The 21,532-nt window shown below is 46.5% G+C and overlaps 2 protein-coding genes across 3 annotated transcripts in view; one reads left to right on the forward strand and one right to left on the reverse strand.

The window, feature by feature from the left end:
* The window catches only part of ece2a (endothelin converting enzyme 2a), a 465,220-nt gene extending 451,783 nt beyond the window's left edge, over nucleotides 1-13,437 (reverse strand). The window contains exon 1 of the mRNA XM_072474093.1: nucleotides 12,972-13,437. Within this exon, the coding sequence (XP_072330194.1) occupies nucleotides 12,972-13,131 (160 nt within the window). The 5' untranslated portion in view covers nucleotides 13,132-13,437. The remainder of the gene's footprint in view (nucleotides 1-12,971) is intronic.
* The window catches only part of alg3 (ALG3 alpha-1,3- mannosyltransferase), a 54,751-nt gene continuing 46,591 nt past the window's right edge, over nucleotides 13,373-21,532 (forward strand). The window contains exon 1 of one of the 2 annotated variants that reach the window (XM_072474092.1): nucleotides 13,373-13,484. Coding sequence is in view for 1 of the 2 variants with exons in the window: in XM_072474091.1 (XP_072330192.1) it covers nucleotides 14,236-14,431 (196 nt within the window). In the remaining variant the exon portion in view is untranslated. Of the gene's footprint in view, nucleotides 13,485-13,984; nucleotides 14,432-21,532 lie in introns of those variants that run through there. The other variant, XM_072474091.1, reaches the window with a different exon arrangement.

The following is a 21,532-nucleotide window of genomic DNA, read 5'->3' on the forward strand; positions in this document are numbered from 1 at the left end:
ATCATCATTTCATTTCTTCCAATCTTCATAACTTGTCTTATTTACATTAATTTTCATTCCATTAGTTTTCACCAGTTCCTTTATTCTATTCATAAGCATCCTCTGCTTTTCTTGCCACTCCGGTCCAGTCGTCTGCAAATCATGCTACCATTGCCAATTGACTTCCTTTTTTGACATATTTCTGTACTTCATTTTGTAAGTCAGCTATTATGACTTCCACATAGATGTTCAAGAGCAAAGGGTATAGCAGACAGTCTTGTCTCACCACACACCTGATTACACCAGGTTCAATTTCACCAAATACTATATTATTTGTGGCACCCTGAACTACGTAGAGTGACAATCATTCTTTCAATTCTCCAATTGTTCCTGATCACCTCCAGCACTTTCAGCATCTTTTTCCAGTTCATCAGTTGAATGTTTTTTTTCATAATCCACAAACATGTGTACACTTCTTCCTGGTACCCTTATGTTTCTTTTGTTTAACAGTCTCATCAGTACTAAGGCCTCTCATCTTCCACAGTCTTTCTCAAAACTTAACTGATCACAAATGATGTAATAGCATGCTTTGGCTACCAATCTATTTGCCAGGATCTTGAATGCATCTGCAATCAAAGTTGCGGTGCGATGTTCTTCATCTTTTGTGTATTTGCCGTCTTCTCAATGGAACCATTATGCTTCTCAAAATGTCTTCTCCCTTAATGTGCATCTTACACAAGTTAATCAATTCTTTTTTGTCTTGCACTTATCAGGACAGATGGAAGAATATCAAATTTCAATGGATCAACATGCGAAAAGGGGTGCTGATTGTTTGGTTGACAAGTAAGCACTGATCGGTCAAGGATACACCATGAAGAATGCAGCAGTGAACTCCTGCAGGCTTTAGTTTATTTTTTTAAATGCACAATACTTTGACAAGTTATTTTTTCCTGCAGAGGTCACGTCCCCGTGTATAAATATATATAGCATTTAGCAAGCGTAAGTAAGCTAAGTTTAAGCCTGATTGATAATCTTAAATTGGCTGGTAATGTAATTCTTAGCACATTAAGGATTGTTCAGCAAATGCTTCCCAATTGCGGAATCACATCTAACATTAAAAATTATGTTTGGAGTTTTGCAAGCACGAGTTGGTTGAGTATGATCAATGTCTATTGCGAACATCCAAAGAGACGGTCTATCACACAAATGAATAATGTGGTATATGAATTTTAGTGCCAGTGTGATGTCAGGTACATAGGACGTACATCCCAACAATTGGCAGAATGTATCAAACAGCATGTCCCTTCTGCTGTTCACAAATAGGTACTGACCATTGCAAAACTCAGAACATAATGACTAAAGTTAGATGTGATTCCACAATTGGGCAGCACTTGCTAAATAATCCCCAGTGTGCTAAGAATTACTAACAACCAACTTAAGATCATTAGTCAAGCTCGCAATATAGCTCACTTACACTTGCTAGAAGCTACATTTATTCATATGCAGGGACCTGTCCTCTGGAGGTAAAAGTGATTTATTCAGGAATTGTGCCATTTTTGAATTAAATAAAAGCATGGAGGGCAATTAATCCCATGTTAACTCCTGTACCTTTCAGAGCTGACTTCCACCCGATCAGCAACCCTTTCTCGTGCAGTATAAATTGTTGTTCCATTTGAAATTTGGCATTTTACATCTGCCCTGATGAATGCAAGATGAAAAGTTTTGACAGCCTGTCTCTTTTTTCAGCTATTCTCAAGTTTTATACTTCCTAGCAAAATAAATTCTCTCCATGGGTCTCAGAAATGCTGAAGAAGCGGACCCGGCGGAGGGGATGCCAGAAATAATGCGGATACTTGGGGAGTTTGGGGATTTTTCAGGGTATAAATTGAACATGGGGAAAAGTGAGTTGTTTGTGGTGCATCCAGGGGAGCAGAGTAGAGAAATAGAGGACCTACCGTTGAGGAAGGTAACAAGGGACTTTCGTTACCTGGGGATCCAGATAGCTAAGAATTGGGGCACATTGCATAGGTTAAATTTAACGCGGTTGGTGGAACAGATGGAGGAAGATTTCAAGAGATGGGATATGGTATCCCTGTCAATGGCAGGGAGGGTGCAGGCGGTTAAGATGGTGGTCCTCCCGAGATTCCTCTTTGTGTTTCAGTGCCTCCCGGTGGTGATCACGAAGGCTTTTTTTAAAAGGATTGAAAAGAGCATCATGGGTTTTGTGTGGGCCGGGAAGACCCCGAGAGTGAGGAAGGAATTCTTACAGCGTAGCAGGGATAGGGGGGTCTGGCACTACCGAGCCTAAGTGAGTATTATTGGGCCGCTAATATTTCAATGGTGAGTAAGTGGATGGGAGAGGAGGAGGGAGCGGCGTGGAAGAGGTTAGAGAGGGCGTCCTGTAGGGGGACTAGCCTACAGGCTATGGTGACAGCCCCATTGCCGTTCTCACCGAGGAACTACACCACAAGCCCGGTGGTGGTGGCTACACTGAAGATTTGGGGACAGTGGAGACGGCATAGGGGAAAGATTGGAGCCTTGGGGGGGTCCCCGATAAGAAACAACCATAGGTTTGCCCCGGGGGAAATGGATGGGGGATATGGAATGTGGCAAAGAGCAGGAATAACGCAACTGAAAGATCTGTTTGTGGATGGGAAGTTCGCGAGTCTGGGAGCGCTGACCGAGAAATATGGGTTGCCCCAAGGGAATGCATTCAGGTATATGCAACTGAGGGCTTTTGCGAGGCAACAGGTGAGGGAATTCCCGCAGCTCCCGACACAAGAGGTGCAGGACAGAGTGATCTCAAAGACATGGGTGGGGGATGGTAAGGTGTCAGATATATATAGGGAAATGAGGGACGAAGGGGAGACTATGGTAGATGAACTAAAAGGGAAATGGGAAGACGAGCTGGGGGAGGAGATCGAGGAGGGGCTGTGGGCAGATGCCCTAAGCAGGGTAAACTCGTCGTCCTCGTGTGCCAGGCTAAGCCTGATTCAGTTTAAGGTATTACACAGGGCACATATGACTGGAGCACGGCTCAGTAAATTTTTTGGGGTGGAGGATAGGTGTGCGAGGTGCTCGAGAAGCCCAGCGAATCATACCCATATGTTTTGGTCATGCCCGGCACTACAGGAGTTTTGGATGGGGGGTGACAAAGGTGCTTTCAAAAGTAGTAGGAGTCCGGGTCGAACCAAGCTGGGGGTTGGCTATATTTGGGGTTGCACAAGAGCCGGGAGTGCAGGAGGCGAGAGAGGCAGATGTTTTGGCCTTTGCGTCCCTAGTAGCCCGGCGCAGGATATTGCTAATGTGGAAAGAAGCCAAGCCCCCGGGGGCGGAGACCTGGATAAATGACATGGCGGGGTTTATAAAGCTAGAGCGGATTAAGTTCGTCCTAAGGGGGTCGGCTCAAGGGTTCACCAGGCGGTGGCAACCGTTCGTCGAATACCTCGCAGAAAGATAGACGGAATGGGAAAAAGAAGGCAGCAGCAGCAGCCCAGGATCGGGTGGGGGGGGGGGGGGGGGGGGGGAGGAACCAGAAGGACTCTCAGGGTTGTTAATATATACTGTATAGTATGTATAGGTTGTTGCTACAGATAAATTATATATTGGACTGTTAAATTATATTTTTGGAGAGTGTTACTTGGGACAAGGCAGTTGCCAATTAGGGCTAGTTTTCATTTTTGTTATTTATTATTTATTCATTTTTTGTTTATAAAATAGGTCATTGTTATTTGTGTTGTTATAATATTGTGTAAAGGATGCACAATGTACTGTGTTGGTTGACCAAAAATTTTCAATAAAATATTTAATTAAAAAAAAGAAATGCTGAAGAAAATGGACGAGAGGACAATGGAAGAATTAACATTAACAAACGTAATCAAATGTATAGAAAACCAAAAATTGAGCTAAGGAGAGAGATAGATCAGGCAAGAGAAAACGGATATGGAGAGCAGCGCTGAAAATTGGTAGAACCCAAAAAAGGAAGAATGGACACCCCCTATGAGAAAATAAACTGAAGGAAGGGAGGTAAGCAAGCACAAAGATGAAATGCTCTCTTCAAAGTAAGCTATTTCCTCTTTTAATTAGAAAAGTGATCAAAATATATATAATTTTTCACATTTTTCGATTATACCACCAGCACGTACACATTCACCTTTCAGTTGGGACTGAGTGTCTGTCCAGGTCACAGATTTCTTGCCATTTACAATAAATGCTATTGAATTATCAGATAGAAGCTAAAGAATCTAGCACAGCAAGCTACACAAAAACCAAGTGAATCTCTCCTTCCTCAACAATTTATGCCTCAACATTACACAACTGGACTAACCTAATATAAAACTTACTGAACCTCAGCAAACAAGCAGGTCTGGCAGTGGGAGTGGGACTAGTAATGGACCAATGTATTATACATCCAACTTCCAAGACATGCTGACTCCACTGTGCTGTATAGTGAATATTACTTGTATAGAGCGGGACCAGCTTTCATCAAAAATTATCCATGTTTTTCCCATTACATTTACAAACCAAGCACCTATAAAATTAAAATCTATGAATAGTAAATTCTGGCACTTATTTTCAAGAACTCTTACAACTTTTTAGGTCACCTTATTCAAGGTCCAATGGTCTATCTGACAGACAGAAAACAAGTCAACGTTTGTATTATACGTACACTGTCAAAACTTAATTTGGAAACATAGCAAAGGAAAAAAGCTGACAGAGAAAGTGACAAAATATTTCTATAGAACAGTGTTTCCAACCTTTGTGTCATTTTTTAAAAATATATTTTTATTCTCCTTCTTTTTCACATTTTCATCCAAATTTAAACCCACCAACAAACAATCAGCAATAACAAATACAATGTCAAACACCTGGTCAATAATTGCCTCCTCCCACCAACCCCCAAACAGCCCCCAACATTTTAAATACAAACATCAAAGAAAAGGAATCAGGAATCCACCAATAGAGTCACAACAAGATACAAAGTCCAAACCCACCCCCCACCCCTACTCCCCCCTCCGCAACGCAATGTCATCCAATTCTTGAAAGTGCATAATGAACAAAGCCCATGAATTGTAGAACCCTTCCATCCTTCCCCTCAACTCAAACTCACTTTCTCGAGTGTTGAAATCTCCAACAGATCCCCCCACTACGCCAGGGCACAGGGTGGAGAGATTGACCACCACCCCAATAGGATCCGCCTTCGGGTGATCAGCGAGGCGAAGGCTAAAACATCTGCCTCCGCACCCGCTTCCAACTCCGGCTGATCCGATACCCCGAATATGGCCTCCAGAGGACCGGCTCAAGCCTCACATGTACCACCTTCGAAATTACCCTGAAAACCTCCCTCCAATACCCTTCCAGCTTTGGACAGGACCAAAACATATGAACGTGATTTGCGGGCCCCAATGCTCACAAACATCCTCTCCCCCCTCAAAGAGTCGGCTCATCCTCGCCTTTGTGAGGTGCGCCCTATACACCACCTGCAGTTGTATCAGCTCCAACCTCGTGCACAAAGTTGAGACATTCACCCTCCGGAGCACCTCGTACCACAACCCCTCCTCCATGCTCTCTCCCAAATCCTCTTCCCACTTTGTCTTAATCCCCTCTGGCAGTGCCTTCTCTTCTCCCAGAAACGCCGACACTACCCCCTTCTCCATTCCCCCTGTCGTCAGCACATCCTCCAACAGTGTGGAGGCTGGCGCCACAGGGAAGCTCGGTATCTCCTTCTTAGCGAAATTCCCGGACTTGCATATTTCTAAATATTTCCGCCTGCCCCAACCCATATTTCACCTCCAGCTACTTCAGTCCCGCAAACCGGCCCCCCAGAAACAAATCCTTTAGTGCCCTAACCCCCTTCTCCTCCCATCTCCGAAAACTCCCATCCCACTTCCCTGGCTCAAATCTGTGATTCCCCCGAATCGGCATTTCCCTTGGCCCTGCACCCAGCCTTAGGTGCTGGCGCAACTGCCTCCAGATTTTCAACGTCGCTACTACTACCGGACTCCCTGAGTATTTCCCCAGAGTCATCGGGAGCAGCGCTATTGCCAATGCCCTCAGCCCCAACCCCCTGCACAGACTCTCCTCCATCCTGACCCACTGGGAGTCCCACCCTCTAACCCAGCTCACCTTCTCCGTGTTCGGCGCCCAGTAATAATACAGTAAATTAGGAAGACCCAACACTCCCGACTGCCGTCCTCTCTGTAACAACACCTTCCTAATCCTAGCCACCTTCCCCGCTCCCCCATATAAACGAGGTAATCATCTTTTCAACCTCCTTGAAAAATGCCTTTGCCAGTAAGATCGGCCAGGACTGAAAAATAAACAAGTATTGCGGCAACACGTTCATTTTAATTGCCAGTACCCGACCTGTCAGCAACAGAGGGAGACCATCCCACCTTGTCAGATCTGCTTTCACCCTTCTCGACGTCCAATGCCACAACCACCTCTGTCTCCCTCCACTCCGCCGGTGTCATAACCACATTCAATACCCTCCCAATGTTCGAAAAGAGCTGTCTCCCTGTTATGGGCGAGGCGTTTTCAGAACCCCAAAATGTATCATGGAGTTCAACCAACCTCTCCCTTTAATGGATTGTTGCTTTTGAAGCATGCGGCTTGTTCTCCAGGTGTGATATTACAATTATGGACACGTGTGTTTTTAAACGCAAAACAATGTTTATTCAATGAACTCAACTTAACCTCTTAAATAAACATTGGATCTCTTAACACCCCTTACTTCAAAGATAACCCCAAAAATATTACAACACTAAATAATCCTTCAGTTATCCCTTTCAACATCCATGAGACTTAACACCTTTAAACAGAAACACATCAGGTTAAAGGCTTTACTATTATGAGTTTAAATCACCCAAATGATCCAGAGGTAGTCTTTCATGGCAGAGATCACAGCAGATCCAGCTCACTGCAAAACACAGACATACAGCCAAGCTCTTTTTCAAACTGAAACTTCAAAATGGCTGAACAGAGCTCGGCTCCACCCACTCTCTGACATCACTGTTTTCTTAAAGGTACATTGCTTAAACATCCATTTCTTAAAGGTACTGTCAAATGACATCCCCTTCACTCCTCCAACCTACCCGCCAATACCTTTGCCAACACCTTTGTGTCCACATTCAAAAGTGCCTATACGACCCACACTCTGTCGGATCCTTATCCTTCTTGAGCAACAGGGAGATTGATGCCTGCCCCAACGTCTGTGGCAACATCCCCTTCCCTATTGCCTCCTCAAACATCGCCACCATTAGCGGAGCCAACTTATCTTTAAATTTCTTGTAATACTCCACCAGGAACCCATCTGGCCCTGCTACCTTCCCCGACTGCATCCTCCCAATCGCATCTTTTATCTCCTGTTCCGCTATCGCCCAATACAATATGTTCCTATCCCCCTTCCCCAACCTCGGGTATTCCAAACCATCCAGGATTTCCTGCATCTTACGATCCCCTACCACACCCTGCCCCGGTGGCTCAAACCTATACAATTTCTCATAAAACTCCTCAAACACACTATTATTCGGATCCGGAACCACCACCAACTTCCCAGCCCTATCCCACACCTGAACAATTTCCCTCGCTGCTGCCTCCCTCCGAATCTGGCCTGCCAACATGTGCCCTGCCTTCTCTCCATATTCGTAAACCGCTCCCCTTGCCCTTCTTAATTGGCGCACCGCCTTCCTTGTGGACAGCCGGTCAAAACTCACCTGTAGCTCCTTCCTCTTTCTCAACTTCATTGGATCCCCATCTTCTGCATAAATCTTGTCTACCTCCAGCATTTCATCTATTGCCTTTTGCAAAAGGTGAAGTCACACGGGATCAGGGGTGAACTGGCAAGGTGGATACAGAACTGGCTAGGCCATAGAAGGCAGAGGGTAGCAATGGAGGGATGCTTTTCTAATTGGAGGGCTGTGACCAGTGGTGTTCCACAGGGATCAGTGCTGGGACCTTTGCTCTTTGTAGTATATATAAATGATTTGGAGGAAAATGTAACTGGTCTGATTAGTAAGTTTGCAGACGACACAAAGGTTGGTGGAATTGCGGATAGCGATGAGGACTGTCTGAGGATACAGCAGGATTTAGATTGTCTGGAGACTTGGGCGGAGAGATGGCAGATGGAGTTTAACCTGGACAAATGTGAGGTAATGCATTTTGGAAGGGCTAATGCAGGTAGGGAATATACAGTGAATGGTAGAACCCTCAAGAGTATTGAAAGTCAAAGAGATCTAGGAGTACAGGTCCACAGATCACTGAAAGGGGCTACACAGGTGGAGAAGGTAGTCAAGAAGGCATACGGCATGCTTGCCTTCATTGGCCGGGGCATTGAGTATAAGAATTGGCAAGTCATGTTGCAGCTGTATAGAACCTTAGTTAGGCCACACTTGGAGTATAGTGTTCAATTCTGGTCGCCACACTACCAGAAGGATGTGGAGGCTTTAGAGAGGGTGCAGAAGAGATTTACCAGAATGTTGCCTGGTATGGAGGGCATAAGCTATGAGGAGCGATTGAATAAACTCGGTTTGTTCTCACTGGAACGAAGGAGGTTAAGGGGCGACCTGATAGAGGTATACAAAATTATGAGGGGCATAGACAGAGTGGATAGTCAGAGGCTTTTCCCCAGGGTAGAGGGGTCAATTACTAGGGGGCATAGGTTTAAGGTGAGAGGGGCAAAGTTTAGAGTAGATGTACGAGGCAAGTTTTTTACGCAGAGGGTAGTGGGTGCCTGGAACTCACTACCGGAGGAGGTAGTGGAGGCAGGGACGATAGGGACATTTAAGGGGCATCTTGACAAATATATGAATAGGATGGGAATAGAAGGATACGGACCCAGGAAGTGTAGAAGATTGTAGTTTAGTCGGGCAGTATGGTCGGCACGGGCTTGGAGGGCCGAAGGGCCTGTTCCTGTGCTGTACATTTCTTTGTTCTTTGTTCTTTGTCATTCCACCCTCTCCGCTTTATTCATCTTTGCCTTAAACGTGGTCACCTCCCACTCACCACCGCCTTTAGAGCTTCCCTGCAAAACCTCCCCCATACAATTGAACCCCACATAGTCCTCGATTACTTTCCCAATCTTATCACAGAATCCTCGGTCCCCCAACAGCCCCACAGCAACTGCCCCCTCTCCAAATCATATCCACCCAATGCGGCGCATGATCCGATATCGCAATTGCCGAGTACTCCGACCCCTTAACCCCTGTCAACAGCGTCTTCCCCACCACCAAAAAATTCAATTTGCGAATAAACCTTGTGGACCGAGGAGAAAAAAAGGAATACTCCTGCTCCCCCGGGTGCTGAAAACCTCCAAGGGTCCACCCCTCCCATTTCCGCCAATAGTCCAACCAGCGCCTTCGCGCCCCCCCACCCCTCCTGACTGGACAAGTGAGCGCGGCAGTGACCTGTCCAATTTTGGCTTCTGCACCAAGTTCCAGCCCCTCCCACAATCAATTTGTGTGAATCCAAGTTGGGGATGGTCCCACACACCTTCTTCACAAATCCGACATCATCCCAATTGGGACCATACACGCTTACCAGCGCCACCAGCCTCCCCTCCAATGCCCCTGTCACTTCCACATACCTGCCTCCCTGGTCTGCAACCACTTTCTCCATCTGGAACCGTACTCTTCTGCTAACCAGGGTTGCGACCTCTCGAGCCCTACCATGAAATCCCGAATGAAACACCTGGCTGATCCAGCCCTTCCTAAGACTCACCTGATCCTTCACCCTCAAGTGAGTCGCAGGCAGTATCGCCACATCGGCCTTCAAACCTTTCAGATGCGCTAGCACACTTGATCTCCTGACTGGGCCACCCAACCCCCTCACGTTCCACATAACTATCCTAACCGAGGGTCTCTCACAACCCCCCCTTTCTTATCCACCATCATCGTAACACCGGGCCCTGCCCCATGAGCCTGACCCACACCAATCCATTGTTAACATCGAACCCCATACTCCCCTCCCAGAATCCCCCCTGCACTTCCTCTCGAAAAACCGTCACCCAGTATCGATCGGCTTCCCCCCTTTCGCACCTCTTAGGCCCATCGAAACCTGCTCGCCAAGCTCCAATGTCCGCAGCCCCTCTCCCCATCGCACCTCCATTCACTAGTCCACTTAAGTTAGCTAGCGTGGGGGGCCCCATCCAAGGCTTTCCTTCCCCTCCCACCCAGTCCTAGTAAAACAATTAAACCCAAATATCTCAATTGAATAACAAAAAATCGTCGCAACGAAGAATGATAATCAAAAAAAAACTTAAACTCTATATTAGCGTAAATAAAGAACAATGTAAGTCAAACAATAACACATTTAGACACTCCCCATTCGCAGTCCACAACCCCTCTTCAGTTCCATTCTTCACTTCTGTCCCAAGCCTTCTTCCTTCACAAACGTCTCTGCCACCTCCATCGTCTCGAAGTAGAAATCTCTGGCGTTGTAGGTCACCCTCAGCTTCGCTGGGTACACCACACTGAATCACACCCCACTACTGTATAATACCGTCTTAACTCGGCCAAAAGCCGCTCACCTCTTTGACAGCTCCACCATCAAGTCCTGGTATATGCGCACTCCAGCACCAGCCTCCCGTTTCTGCTTTGCTCAGTTCAACACCTTCTCCTTCATGCGGTACTTATGAAAGTAGATGATCACTACCCTTGGAAGTTCATTTAACTTTGGCTTCGGTCTCAGCGACCGATGAGCTCGGTCCAGTTCATATCAGGAGGGCTCCTCCCCCATCAATGCCGCCAACATCTTGGCAAAGTCGGCCTTGAGCCCTCTACCCCTTCGGGCAAGCCCACATTCCTCAAATGTTGCCACCTCGAGCGGTTCTCCAGGTCCTCCAGCTTTGTTCAAAACCCCTTATTGGCCTCGACCACTCTCCGCAGCTCATCCCTCATCGAGGTGAGCAGATTGCTGTGCTGCGACATGGCCTCCTCCATTCCTCGCGCTCTGCACCCTCACCTCAGCCGATGTCTTCACCACAGCTACTCTCACCGGGGCGACTGCCTCATCCACCAACGTCTTCAAAGCCACCGTCATCTCCTTCCTGAATGCCTCCATGTGCTTCGCAAACTGCTTCTCCAGCTCCAAAGACATCACCGCAGTCATCCTTTCTGCTGTGAACCATGCAGCCTCACCCGGCAGCCCAGCCTCCGCCATCTTGCCAGCTCCCTGACTGGCCTTCTCACTCGATGGTGAACAGTCACTCCCTCCCTTCTTCACAGCTGTTTTTCTTAATCCTTTTGACATCCTTTGCCTTCTTTGTATATTCTTTCAATCAATCATTCGCAAATTGCCACCAGGACCGGACTTTAAAACTCTTAAAAGCACGCCTCAAGCAGGAGCCACCCAGCATATGACTTCCCCTCTACATGCCACCACTGGAAGTCCCCCTTTGCGTCATATTTAACCCCAAGTTGAGGTTTCAACCTATCTGCTCCATCACAAAGATCACGTATTTCCATCTCTTGTCACTTTGCTCAGGTCTGCCCTTATCTCAGCTCATCTGTTGCTGAAGCCCACATTTATGTCTTTGCTATCTCTAGACTTGACTATTCCAATAGATCCCTGGCCGGCATTTCATGTCACTGTCTGTGCGGAGTCTGCACATTCGCCCTGTCTCCTTGAGTTTCCTCCGGGTGCTCCAGTTTCCTCCCACAAGTCCTGAAAGTCGTGCTGTTAGGTGAATTGAACATTCAGAATTCTCCCTCAGGGAACCCGAACAGGCTCTGGAGCATGGCGACAAGAGGCTTTTCACAGTAACTTCATTGCAGTGTTAATGGAAGCCTACTTGTCGCAATAATAAAGATTATTATTATATTGTACCCTTTATAAATCTGAGCTCATCCAAAACTCTGTTGCTCGTGTCCTAACTTGCACCAAGTTCCTTTCACCCAAAATGGCTGTGCTCACTGATCTACAATGATTCCCAGCTAAGTAGAGTAAATAGTAAAATTCTCATCCTTGTTTTCAAATCACTCTACTCTCTCACCTTCCCTATCTCGGTAATCTTCACCGGCCATATAATCCTCAAAGATCATGCCACTCCAATTCTGGCCTCTTGAGCATCCCAGGTTTATCACTCCACCATTGGCATCATGCCTTCAATTGCTAAAGCCCTCATCTCTAAAATTTCCCCTCTAAACCATTCCACATTTCTATCTGTAATGCCCATTTAAGATGTTCCTTAAAACCTACCTCGAACATAGCTTTAGGCGATTTTCCCCATTATGTCCTTCCGTTGTTCAGTGTCAAATTGTGTTTTATAATGCTCCTGTGAAGTGCCATTGAAAGTTTTACTACAAAGGTGCTATACAAGTACAAGTTGGTGAAGCAATCCCAACAATATATGTCCGCATCACCATATGCTGCAAAACAATCTTTGTTTCTTGTTGGTGACATAATTCACGAACAAATACATGGTAAGTGTGTTAGGCCATGGGTGTTCAAACACTAAAAATGTTTTTAAAATATTGAGTGTTATTATTTCCCCCAAATGTACAAGTACCCAAGTGTGTAATAATCTTGAACAGAAATTACTGTGTAATTTTTCCAGCGATATGTTCAATCGTAATATTTACAGCACAGAAGATTCTCTCAATGTGACATGTAGCAGTGAAAAGTTAAAATGTAAACGGACTTGAGCAAATGAAAGGGGATAAGGTACATTTCTAATCATTCCCTGTTCTGATCAAAGGGCACAAGCCTGAAACGTTAACTCTATTTCTCTCTCCACACATGCTGTCACACCTGCGAAGTAGTACTTCCTGCATTTTCTGTTTTTATTTCAGATTTCCAGCAACTGCAGTACTTTGCTTTTGTGAAACAACCTTGGCTTATTCAGCCTCTTAGAATCTTTTAGTAATTGTAAAAATCTCCAGTCATGGACAAAAATTGAATCATTTATCATTATGGTCATTTGAGTCCAAATTTTCTTTCCACTTTGCATAAAATCCCACCGTGGGGTGACCTGAAACTTTGAATGGAGAACATACCCAGGATCAGGATGGTTTCATCACTTCGAATCTCCTCCTTCAGCAAATGTTCGAAGCAGGAAAATGCCCCAAACCACTCAAAGGTCTCCTCGTGGCGATAGCGTTCATCCCAATAATCCTGATCCTTATATCGCAAGTTGCTACTTGGCAAATGATCCATTTTCTAAACGAGACTTCTGTGGTTAAAGGTCTGTTCAAGTTTTGATCTTGCACCCAAAGTCAGGACTCGATTCAGTCCAGATTAGATCAGGTCTCTTTCTCTGATTCTCCCAGCCTAGGTTATAGTGAGCCCTTTTCTTGCACTTAAACCCGGTAGTACAGTGTCCCCATTATTTCCTGACTGTAGTTTTGTCTGAGTTCTATCCAGTGTTGGTCTACTCGGGGGGGGGGGGGGGGGGGGTGCCTGGCCGTGTTCTCGCATCCAACTGGGCTCCGATTTCCGATAAGATGGTCACTCTCACTCTCGTTCGGGTTGTTCCAGGGCAGGCTGTATCAGACCCCCCTTTCCTTCTGGTAAAGCTGTGCTTTGGTCTCCCTGGGTCACTGAATCAAGTCCTTTTATTTTTAAATAACAAGTCACGCTCTCCTTTTGCCGCAGACACACAGTCTGCCTTTGCAGTGCTTTGGGCTCTTCCTCCCTGACTGTGTATCGGGGAGGGAGGGAGGGGGATTTAGTTTGCAATGTTGATGTTTACCACGATACCTTTGGATTGGACACGGCGGTGAGGTTGGCTAGGACGCCTCGAGCTCGGACTCCAACGGTCGGAAAGTTTAAACGTGTTTGGAACCTGGCACCAGCCGAGCCCCCCCAAAAAGCGAGTCCGCCGGAAAGCCGCGGCCAAGGACGGTTCCCGCCGCAGAGCGAGCAGCGGCCAAGAAGGACGGTTCCCGCCGCAGAGCGAGCCCCGGCGGCAGGCGATTGACCTGAAATGTGCCCCCCTGCCCCGCCGGCGGGACCCGCACAGCGCTCCTGGCCTTTTTAAATCGCGCGCGATTTTCATCGAATAAACCCGGCCCGCGGTACAGATTGGTTAAGCGACACGAACTCGCATCTACCGCCAATGGTCACCTCAACCCACGGGACCGATTTTCAAATACCGACTTTATTAATTAGGGGTCCGTCATTAAACTGGGAGGTTTGCAGATGGAGAGAGTTTGAGGGGAAGTGTTTCTGAGGTGAGAGGTGAAAGGGCGAAGCTGCCGCCGCCTCCAGTTGGAGCAGCTCGTTCGCCGTCCCCCCGGCGCTGATCGATGGCGAGGAGAGATGCTGAAAGGCACCAGTTGGAAGTCGAAGGCCCGCACGGCTCCCTTCAGCCGGAGTCACAGCCCGAGTTACTTGGCGACACTGTGGCAGGAGAAGCGCTGGCTTCTGTTCAAACCGCAGTACACGCTGCCGGTGGCCGCCTGCCTCTGGCTGGCTGAGATCTGCGTTAACCTCTGGGTCATTCGGAAGGTGCCTTGTGAGTAAAGACCGTCAACCGTTCAGACAGAAAGCAGCTTGTCCACTGTCGTTAGCGTCAGTTTCTTACTCCAGAACGGGCTGAAAGGAGGCATTCTCTTCCCCAGTCGATGTTACACGGGGGAATGTGTGTAAAAGGGTGCATTTGGTCTGTAAAATTATTTGCTATGTCGAAACAGCCATGTTGCGATGGGCATTATAGATGGTAACGGACATTACTCAGTAACCACCAAATGGGCAATTTACCGAGATTGGGAGTCTGCTATTTTCTACGGCAAAAATGTGTAGTTAATATACTGAAACCAAGTAATATCACCACTTAAAATTAAGCAGGGAATTAACAGTGTTAATAAGACGTAGAGGTAGGCCATTCAGCCGAGTGATAATCTTTATTAGTGTCACAAATAGGCTTACATTAACACCACAATTAAGTTACTGTGATAATCCCCTCATCTCCACTCTGGTGCCTGTTCGGGTACAGTGAGGGAGAATTCAGAATGTCCAATTCATCTAACAACCATGTCTTTCAGGACTTGTGGGAGGAAACCAGAGCACCCAGTGGAAACCCACGCAGACACCTGGAGAACTGCAGACTCTGCACAGACCCAAGCCAGGAATCGAACCTGGGTCCTTGGCGCTTGAAGTAACAGTGCTAACCACTGTGCTATCCTGCCACCAAAGTCTGCTCCACCATTCACTGAGATAATGACCGATCAGGATAGAGTCCCGAAGGTTGTATTGCCTATCTGGTGCTTGGGTTCAGGATATCTCATCTGGGCTGCAGAGGAACTTGGAGTGGGAGGGTAAAGATCCAGTTGTCTTGGTCCAAATAGGTATTGAAGGAAGCAGCTAGGGGCTAAAAAAGCAGAACCAAAAAGATGATAATTTCCAGATTACTACCTGAGCCAAAAGCTAATTGGTACAGGGTCAATAAGATTAAAGGGGTAAATGCGTGGCTCAAAGATTGGTGTGGGAGAAATGGGTTTGAATTCATGGGACATTGGTTACAGTATTGGGGAAGGAGGGAGCTGTTCAATGGGACGGTCTTCACCTGAATCAGGCTGGGATTAGAGTCCTGGCGAATCTCATAACTCGAGCTGTATTAAGGCTGTAAACTAAATAATGGGCGGGGAAGGGTTCAGTTGTATGGAAAATTAGAAAATCAAAGTTAAAGGAGAAGGTAGGAGTGCAGGTTAATGATGGGGACTTTAAACTAGTTAAGGGGGAAGGCGGAGGGGAGGACTCAGGAGACGTTAGTAAAGTTTCTAGAACATGTAATAGAACAGAGCGCATAGAAAATGGCAGGAATCAAACTATAGGCACAGCAGAAAAGGGGACAATTATGAGAAGGGAGACGGTCAGCGCAGGGCTGAAGGTGTTGTACCCAAATGTGTACAGCATGCCTAATAAGGTAAATGAGCTTGTAACACATTGAAATTGGTGGGTATGTTGTTGTGGGCATCAGAGAGACGTGGCTGCAAGGGGATCAGGGCTGGGATATAAATACTTAAGGATATGTGTCCTATCGGAAGGCAGGCGGATGGATAGAGGTGGCAGAGTTGCCTTGTTAGTATTAAATTAAATCAAATCAATAGCAAGAAGCAATATAGGATGAGAAGGCACAGAATCTGTGTGGGTATAGTTGAGGAATAGCAATGGAAAAAAGACCCTGATGGGAGTTCTGTGCAGGCTCCCTACCAGTAGTCTGGATGTGGGGCAGAAAATAAAGTCATATAAGAAAGGCAGTATTACAATAATCATGAGGGACTTCAATGTGCATGTGGACTGGGAAATTCAATATGGTAGCGGATCCCAAGAAAAGGAATTTGTAGAATGCCTGCGAGATTTTTGTTCCGAGCAGCTTGTGGGAGAGCCCGCTAGGGAACAAGCAATTCTGGATTTGGTGATGTATAATGAGGCAGACTTGATTAGAGAACTTAAGCTGAAGGAACCCTTAGGGGGCAGTGACCACAATATGATGGAATTCAACCTGTAGTTTGAGAGGGAGAAACTGGAATTAGATGTAACAGTATTACAATTGAGTAAAGGTAACTACAAAGACATGAGGGAGGAAAGACTGGCCAGAGTTGATTGGAAGCGGAGCCTAGCAGAGAAGACAGCGGAACGTAGAACATTACAGTGCAGTACAGGCCCTTCGACCCTCGATGTTGCGCCGACCTGAGAAAACCAATCTAAAGCCCATCTACACTATTCCCTTATCAGCCATGTGTTTATCCAATGACCATTTAAATGCCCTTAATGTTGGCGAGTCCACTACTGTTGCAGGCAGGGCGTTCCACGCCCTTACTACTCTCGGAGTAAAGAACCTACCTCTGACATCTGTCCTATATCTATCTCCCCTCAATTTAAAGCTATGTCCCCTCGTGCTAGACATCACCATCCGAGGAAAAAGGCTCTCACTGTCCACCCTATCTAATCCTCTGATCATCTTGTATGCCTCAATTAAGTCACCTCTTAACCTTCTTCTCTCTAACGAAAACAGCCTCAAGTCCCTCAGCCTTTCCTCATAAGATCTTCCCTCCATACCAGGCAACATCCTGGTAAATCTCCTCTGCACCCTTTCCAACGCTTCCACATCCTTCCCATAATGCGGCGACCAGAACTGCACACACTACTCCAAATGCGGTCGCACCAGAGTTTTGTACAGCTGCAACATGACCTCATGGCTCCGAAACTCAATCCCTCTACCAATAAAAGCTAACACACGTATGCCTTCTTAACAACCCTATCAACCTGGGTGGCAACTTTCAGGGATCTATGTACATGGACACCGAGATCTCTCTGCTCATCCACACTACCAAGAATCTTACCATTAGCCCAGTACTCTGTATTCCTGTTACTCCTTCCAAAATGAATCGCCTTACACTTTTCTGCATTAAACTCCATTTGCCACCTCTCAGCCCTGCTCTGCAGCTTATCTATGTCCCTCTGTAACCTGCAACATCCTTCCACACTGTCCACAACTCCACCGACCTTAGTGTCATCTGAAAACTTACTCACCCATCCTACGCCCTCCAGGTCATTTATAAAAATGACAAACAGCAGTGGCCCCAAAACTTGAGGCTGTTTAGTGGTACACCACTAGTAACTGAACTCCAGGCTGAACATTTCCCATCAACCACCACCCTTTGTCTTCTTACAGCTAGCCAATTTCTGATCCAAACTGCTAAATCACCCCGAATCCCAAGCCTCTGTATTTTCTGCAATAGCCTACAGTGGGGAACCTTATCAAACGCTTTACTGAAATCCATATACACCACATCAACTGCTTTATCCTCGTCCACCTGTTTGGTCACCTTCTCAAAGAACTCAATAAGGTTTGTGAGGCACGACCTACCCTTCACAAAACCGTGTTGACTATCCCTAATCAAATTATTCCTTTCTAGATGATTATAAATCCTATCTCTTATAAACCTTCCCAAGACTTTGCCCACAACAGAAGTAAGGCTCACTGGTCCATAGTTACCGGAGTTGTCTCTACTCTCCTTGAACAAGGGGACAACATTTGCTATCCTCCAGTCTTCTGGCACTATTTCTGTAGACAATGACGACATAAAGATCAAAGCCAAAGGCTCAACAATCTCCTCCCTAGCTTCCCAGAGAATCCTCGGATAAATCCCATCCGGCCCAGGGGACTTATCTATTTTCACACTTTCCAGAATTGCTAACGCCTCCTCCTTATGAACCTCAAGCCCTTCTAGTCTAGTAGCCTGTATCTCCGTGTTCTCCTCGACAACATTCCTGTGTGAATACTGACGAAAAATATTCATTTAGCATCTCTCCTATCTTCTCTGACTCCACGCACAACTTCCCACTACTGTCCTTGACTGGCCCTACTCTTACCCTAATCATTCTTTTATTCCTGATATACCTATAGAAAGCTTTAGGGTTATCCTTGATCCTACCTGCCAAAGACTTCTCATGTTCCCTCCTGGCTCTTCTTAGCTCTCTCTTCAGGTCCTTCCTAGCTAACTTGTAACTCTCGAGCGCCCTAACTGAACCTTCACGTCTCATCTTTACATAAGCCGCCTCCTTCCCCTTGACAAGTGATTCAACTACTTTAGTAAACCACAGTTCCCTCGCTCGACCACTTCCTCCCTGCCTGACAGGTACATACTTAGCAAGGACACGCAGTAGCTGTTCCTTGAACAAGCTCCACATTTCAATTGTGCCCAGCCCCTGCAGTTTCCTTCCCCATCCTATGCATCCTAAGTCTTGCCTCATCGTATCATAATTGCCTTTCCCCCAGCTATAACTCTTGACCTGTGGTATATACCTATCCCTTTCCATCGCTAAAGTAAACGTAACCGAATTGTGGTCACTATCACCAAAGTGCTCACCTACCTCCAAATCTAACACCTGCCCTGGTTCATTACCCAGTACCAAATCCAATGTGGCCTCGCCTCTTGTTGGCATATCTACATACTGTGTCAGGAAACCCTCCTGCACACATTGGACAAAAACGGACCCATCTAAAGTACTCGAACTATAGCGTTTCCAGTCAATATTTGGACAGTTAAAGGTCCCCATAACAACTACCCTGTTACTTTTGTTCCTATCCAGGATCATCTTTGCAATCCTTTCCTCTCCATCTCTGGAACTTTTCGGAGGCCTATAGAAAACCCCCAACAGGGTGACCTCTCCTTTCCTGTTTCTAACCTCAGCCCATACAACCTCAGTAGACAAGTCCTCATCAAACGTCCTTTCTGCCACCGTAATACTGTCCTTGACTAACAATGCCACCCCTCCCCCTCTTTTGCCACCTTCCCTGAGCTTACTGAAATATCTAAACCCCGGAACCTGCAACAACCATTCCTGTCCCTGCTCTATCCATGTCTCCGAAATGGCCACAACATCGAAGTCCCAGGTACCAACCCATGCTGCAAGTTCACCCACCTTATTCCGGATGCTCCTGGCATTGAAGTAGACACACTTTAAACCACCTTCCTGTCTTCCGGTACACTCCTGCAACCTTGAAACCTTACTCATGACCTCACTACTCTCAACCTCCTGTATACTGGAGCTCCAATTTAGGTTCCCAACCCTCTGCCGAACTAGTTTAAACCCTCCCGAAAAGCATTATCAAATTTCTCCCCCCCCCCCCCCCCCCCCCCCCAGGATATTGGTACCCCTCTGGTCCAGGTGCAGACCATCCCGTTTGTAGAGATCCCACCTACCCCAGAATGAGCACCAATTATCCAGGTATCTGAAACCCTCCCTCCTGCACCATCCCTGTACCACGTGTTCAACTGGTCTCTCTCCCTATTCCTCGTCTCGCTAGCACGTGGCACGGGTAACAACCCAGAGATAATAACTCTGTTTGTTCTGGCTCTAAGATTCCACCCTAGCTCCCTGAATTCCTGCCTTGCATCCCTATTCCTTTTCCTACCTATGTCGTTGGTGCCTATGTGGACCATGACTTGGGGCTGCTCTCCCTCCCCTTAAGGATCCCGAAAAACACGATCCGAGACATCGTCCAACAGCAATGGCAGGAGTATTTGGGGGTTATTTGGGAGGCACAACAGAAAGTCATCCCAAGAGGAAACCTGCTAAGGGGAGGATGAGGCAAGTATGTCAAATAAGGGAAGTCAGGGATAGCATAAAAGCAAACAAAAAAGCATACAATGTGATACGGATTAGTGGAAAGCCTTTAAAAGCAAGCAGAGGACAACTTAAAAGAACAATAAGGGGAGGGGGTGGAGAAGATGAAATATGAGTGTTAGCTGGCTAGTAATTTGGAAGAAGATTGCAAGTGCATTTTCGATCATAGAAATTGTAAGAGAGAGGCAAGAATGGACCTTCGACCATTGGAAAGTGAGACTGGAGAAGTAAAAAAGAAATGGCAGAGGAACTGAATAGGTTCTTTGCATCAGTCTTTACAGTGGAAGACACCAGTGGCACACCAGAACTTCAAGAGTCAAGGGGCAGAGGTGTGTGTAGTGGCCATCACTAAGGAGAAGGTGCTGGGAAAGCTGAAATGTCTGAAGGAGGATAGATCACCTGGACCGGATGCACTGACACCCCAAGGTTCTAAAAGAGATAGCTGAGGAAATCGTAGAGGCATTGGTGGTGATCCTTCAGGAATCACTGGAGGCAGGGAGGATCCGAGAGGACTAGAAAATGGCTAATGTAATAGCCATTGAGAAGAGAGGGAGGCAGAAGATGGGAAATTATGCCTGGTTATCCTGACTTCAGTCATTGACAAGATTTTTTAGAGTCCGTTATTAAGGATGAGATTGCGGAGTACTTGGAAGTGCATAGGACTGAGTCAGCACGGCTTTGGCAAGGGGAGGTCATGTCTGACAAATCTGTTAGAATCTTTTGAGGAAGTTAGACAAAGGAGAGCCAGTGGATATGATCTATTTGGCTTTCCAGAAGGCCGTTGATAAGGTGCCATACAGGAGGCTGCTAAATAAGATAAGGGGCCCATGGTGTTAGGGGGCATGGATAGAGGATTGACTGACTGGCAAAAGGCAGTGGGGGGGGGGGGGGGGATAAAGGGGTCTTTTTCAGGATGGCAGCAGTGACTAGTGGTGTTCCGCAGGGATCAGTGTTGGGACCACAACTATTCATGATATGCATTAATGATCTAGATGAAGGAACTGAGGGCATTATTGCAAAGTTTTCAGATGATACAAAGATATGTGGGAGGGAAAATAGTGGTGAGGTAGCAGGGAGTCTGCAGAAGGACTTGAACAGGCTAGGTGAGTGGGCAAAGAAGTAGTAGATGGGATACAAAATGTGAGGTTATGCACTTTGGGAGGAAGAATAGAGGCATAGACTATCTTCTAAATGGGATAAGTCACCGGAAATCTGAAGTACAAAGGGACTTGGGAGTCCTGGTTCAGGATTCTCTTGTGGTTAACATGCAGTTTTAGAATTGCAAATGCTATGTTGGCATTTTTATTATAATCTTTTATTGTCACAAGTATTGCAATGAAGTTACTGTAAAAAGCCCCTAGTCGCCACATTCCTGTGCCTGTTCGGGTACACAGAGGGAGAATTCTGAATGTCCAAATTACCTAACAGCACGTCTTTCGGAACTAGTGGGAGGAAACCGGAGCATCCGGAGGAAACCCAC

Source organism: Scyliorhinus torazame, chromosome 14 (assembly GCF_047496885.1).
Source record: "Scyliorhinus torazame isolate Kashiwa2021f chromosome 14, sScyTor2.1, whole genome shotgun sequence".
In the NCBI taxonomy this organism is placed as follows: Eukaryota; Metazoa; Chordata; class Chondrichthyes; order Carcharhiniformes; family Scyliorhinidae; genus Scyliorhinus; species Scyliorhinus torazame.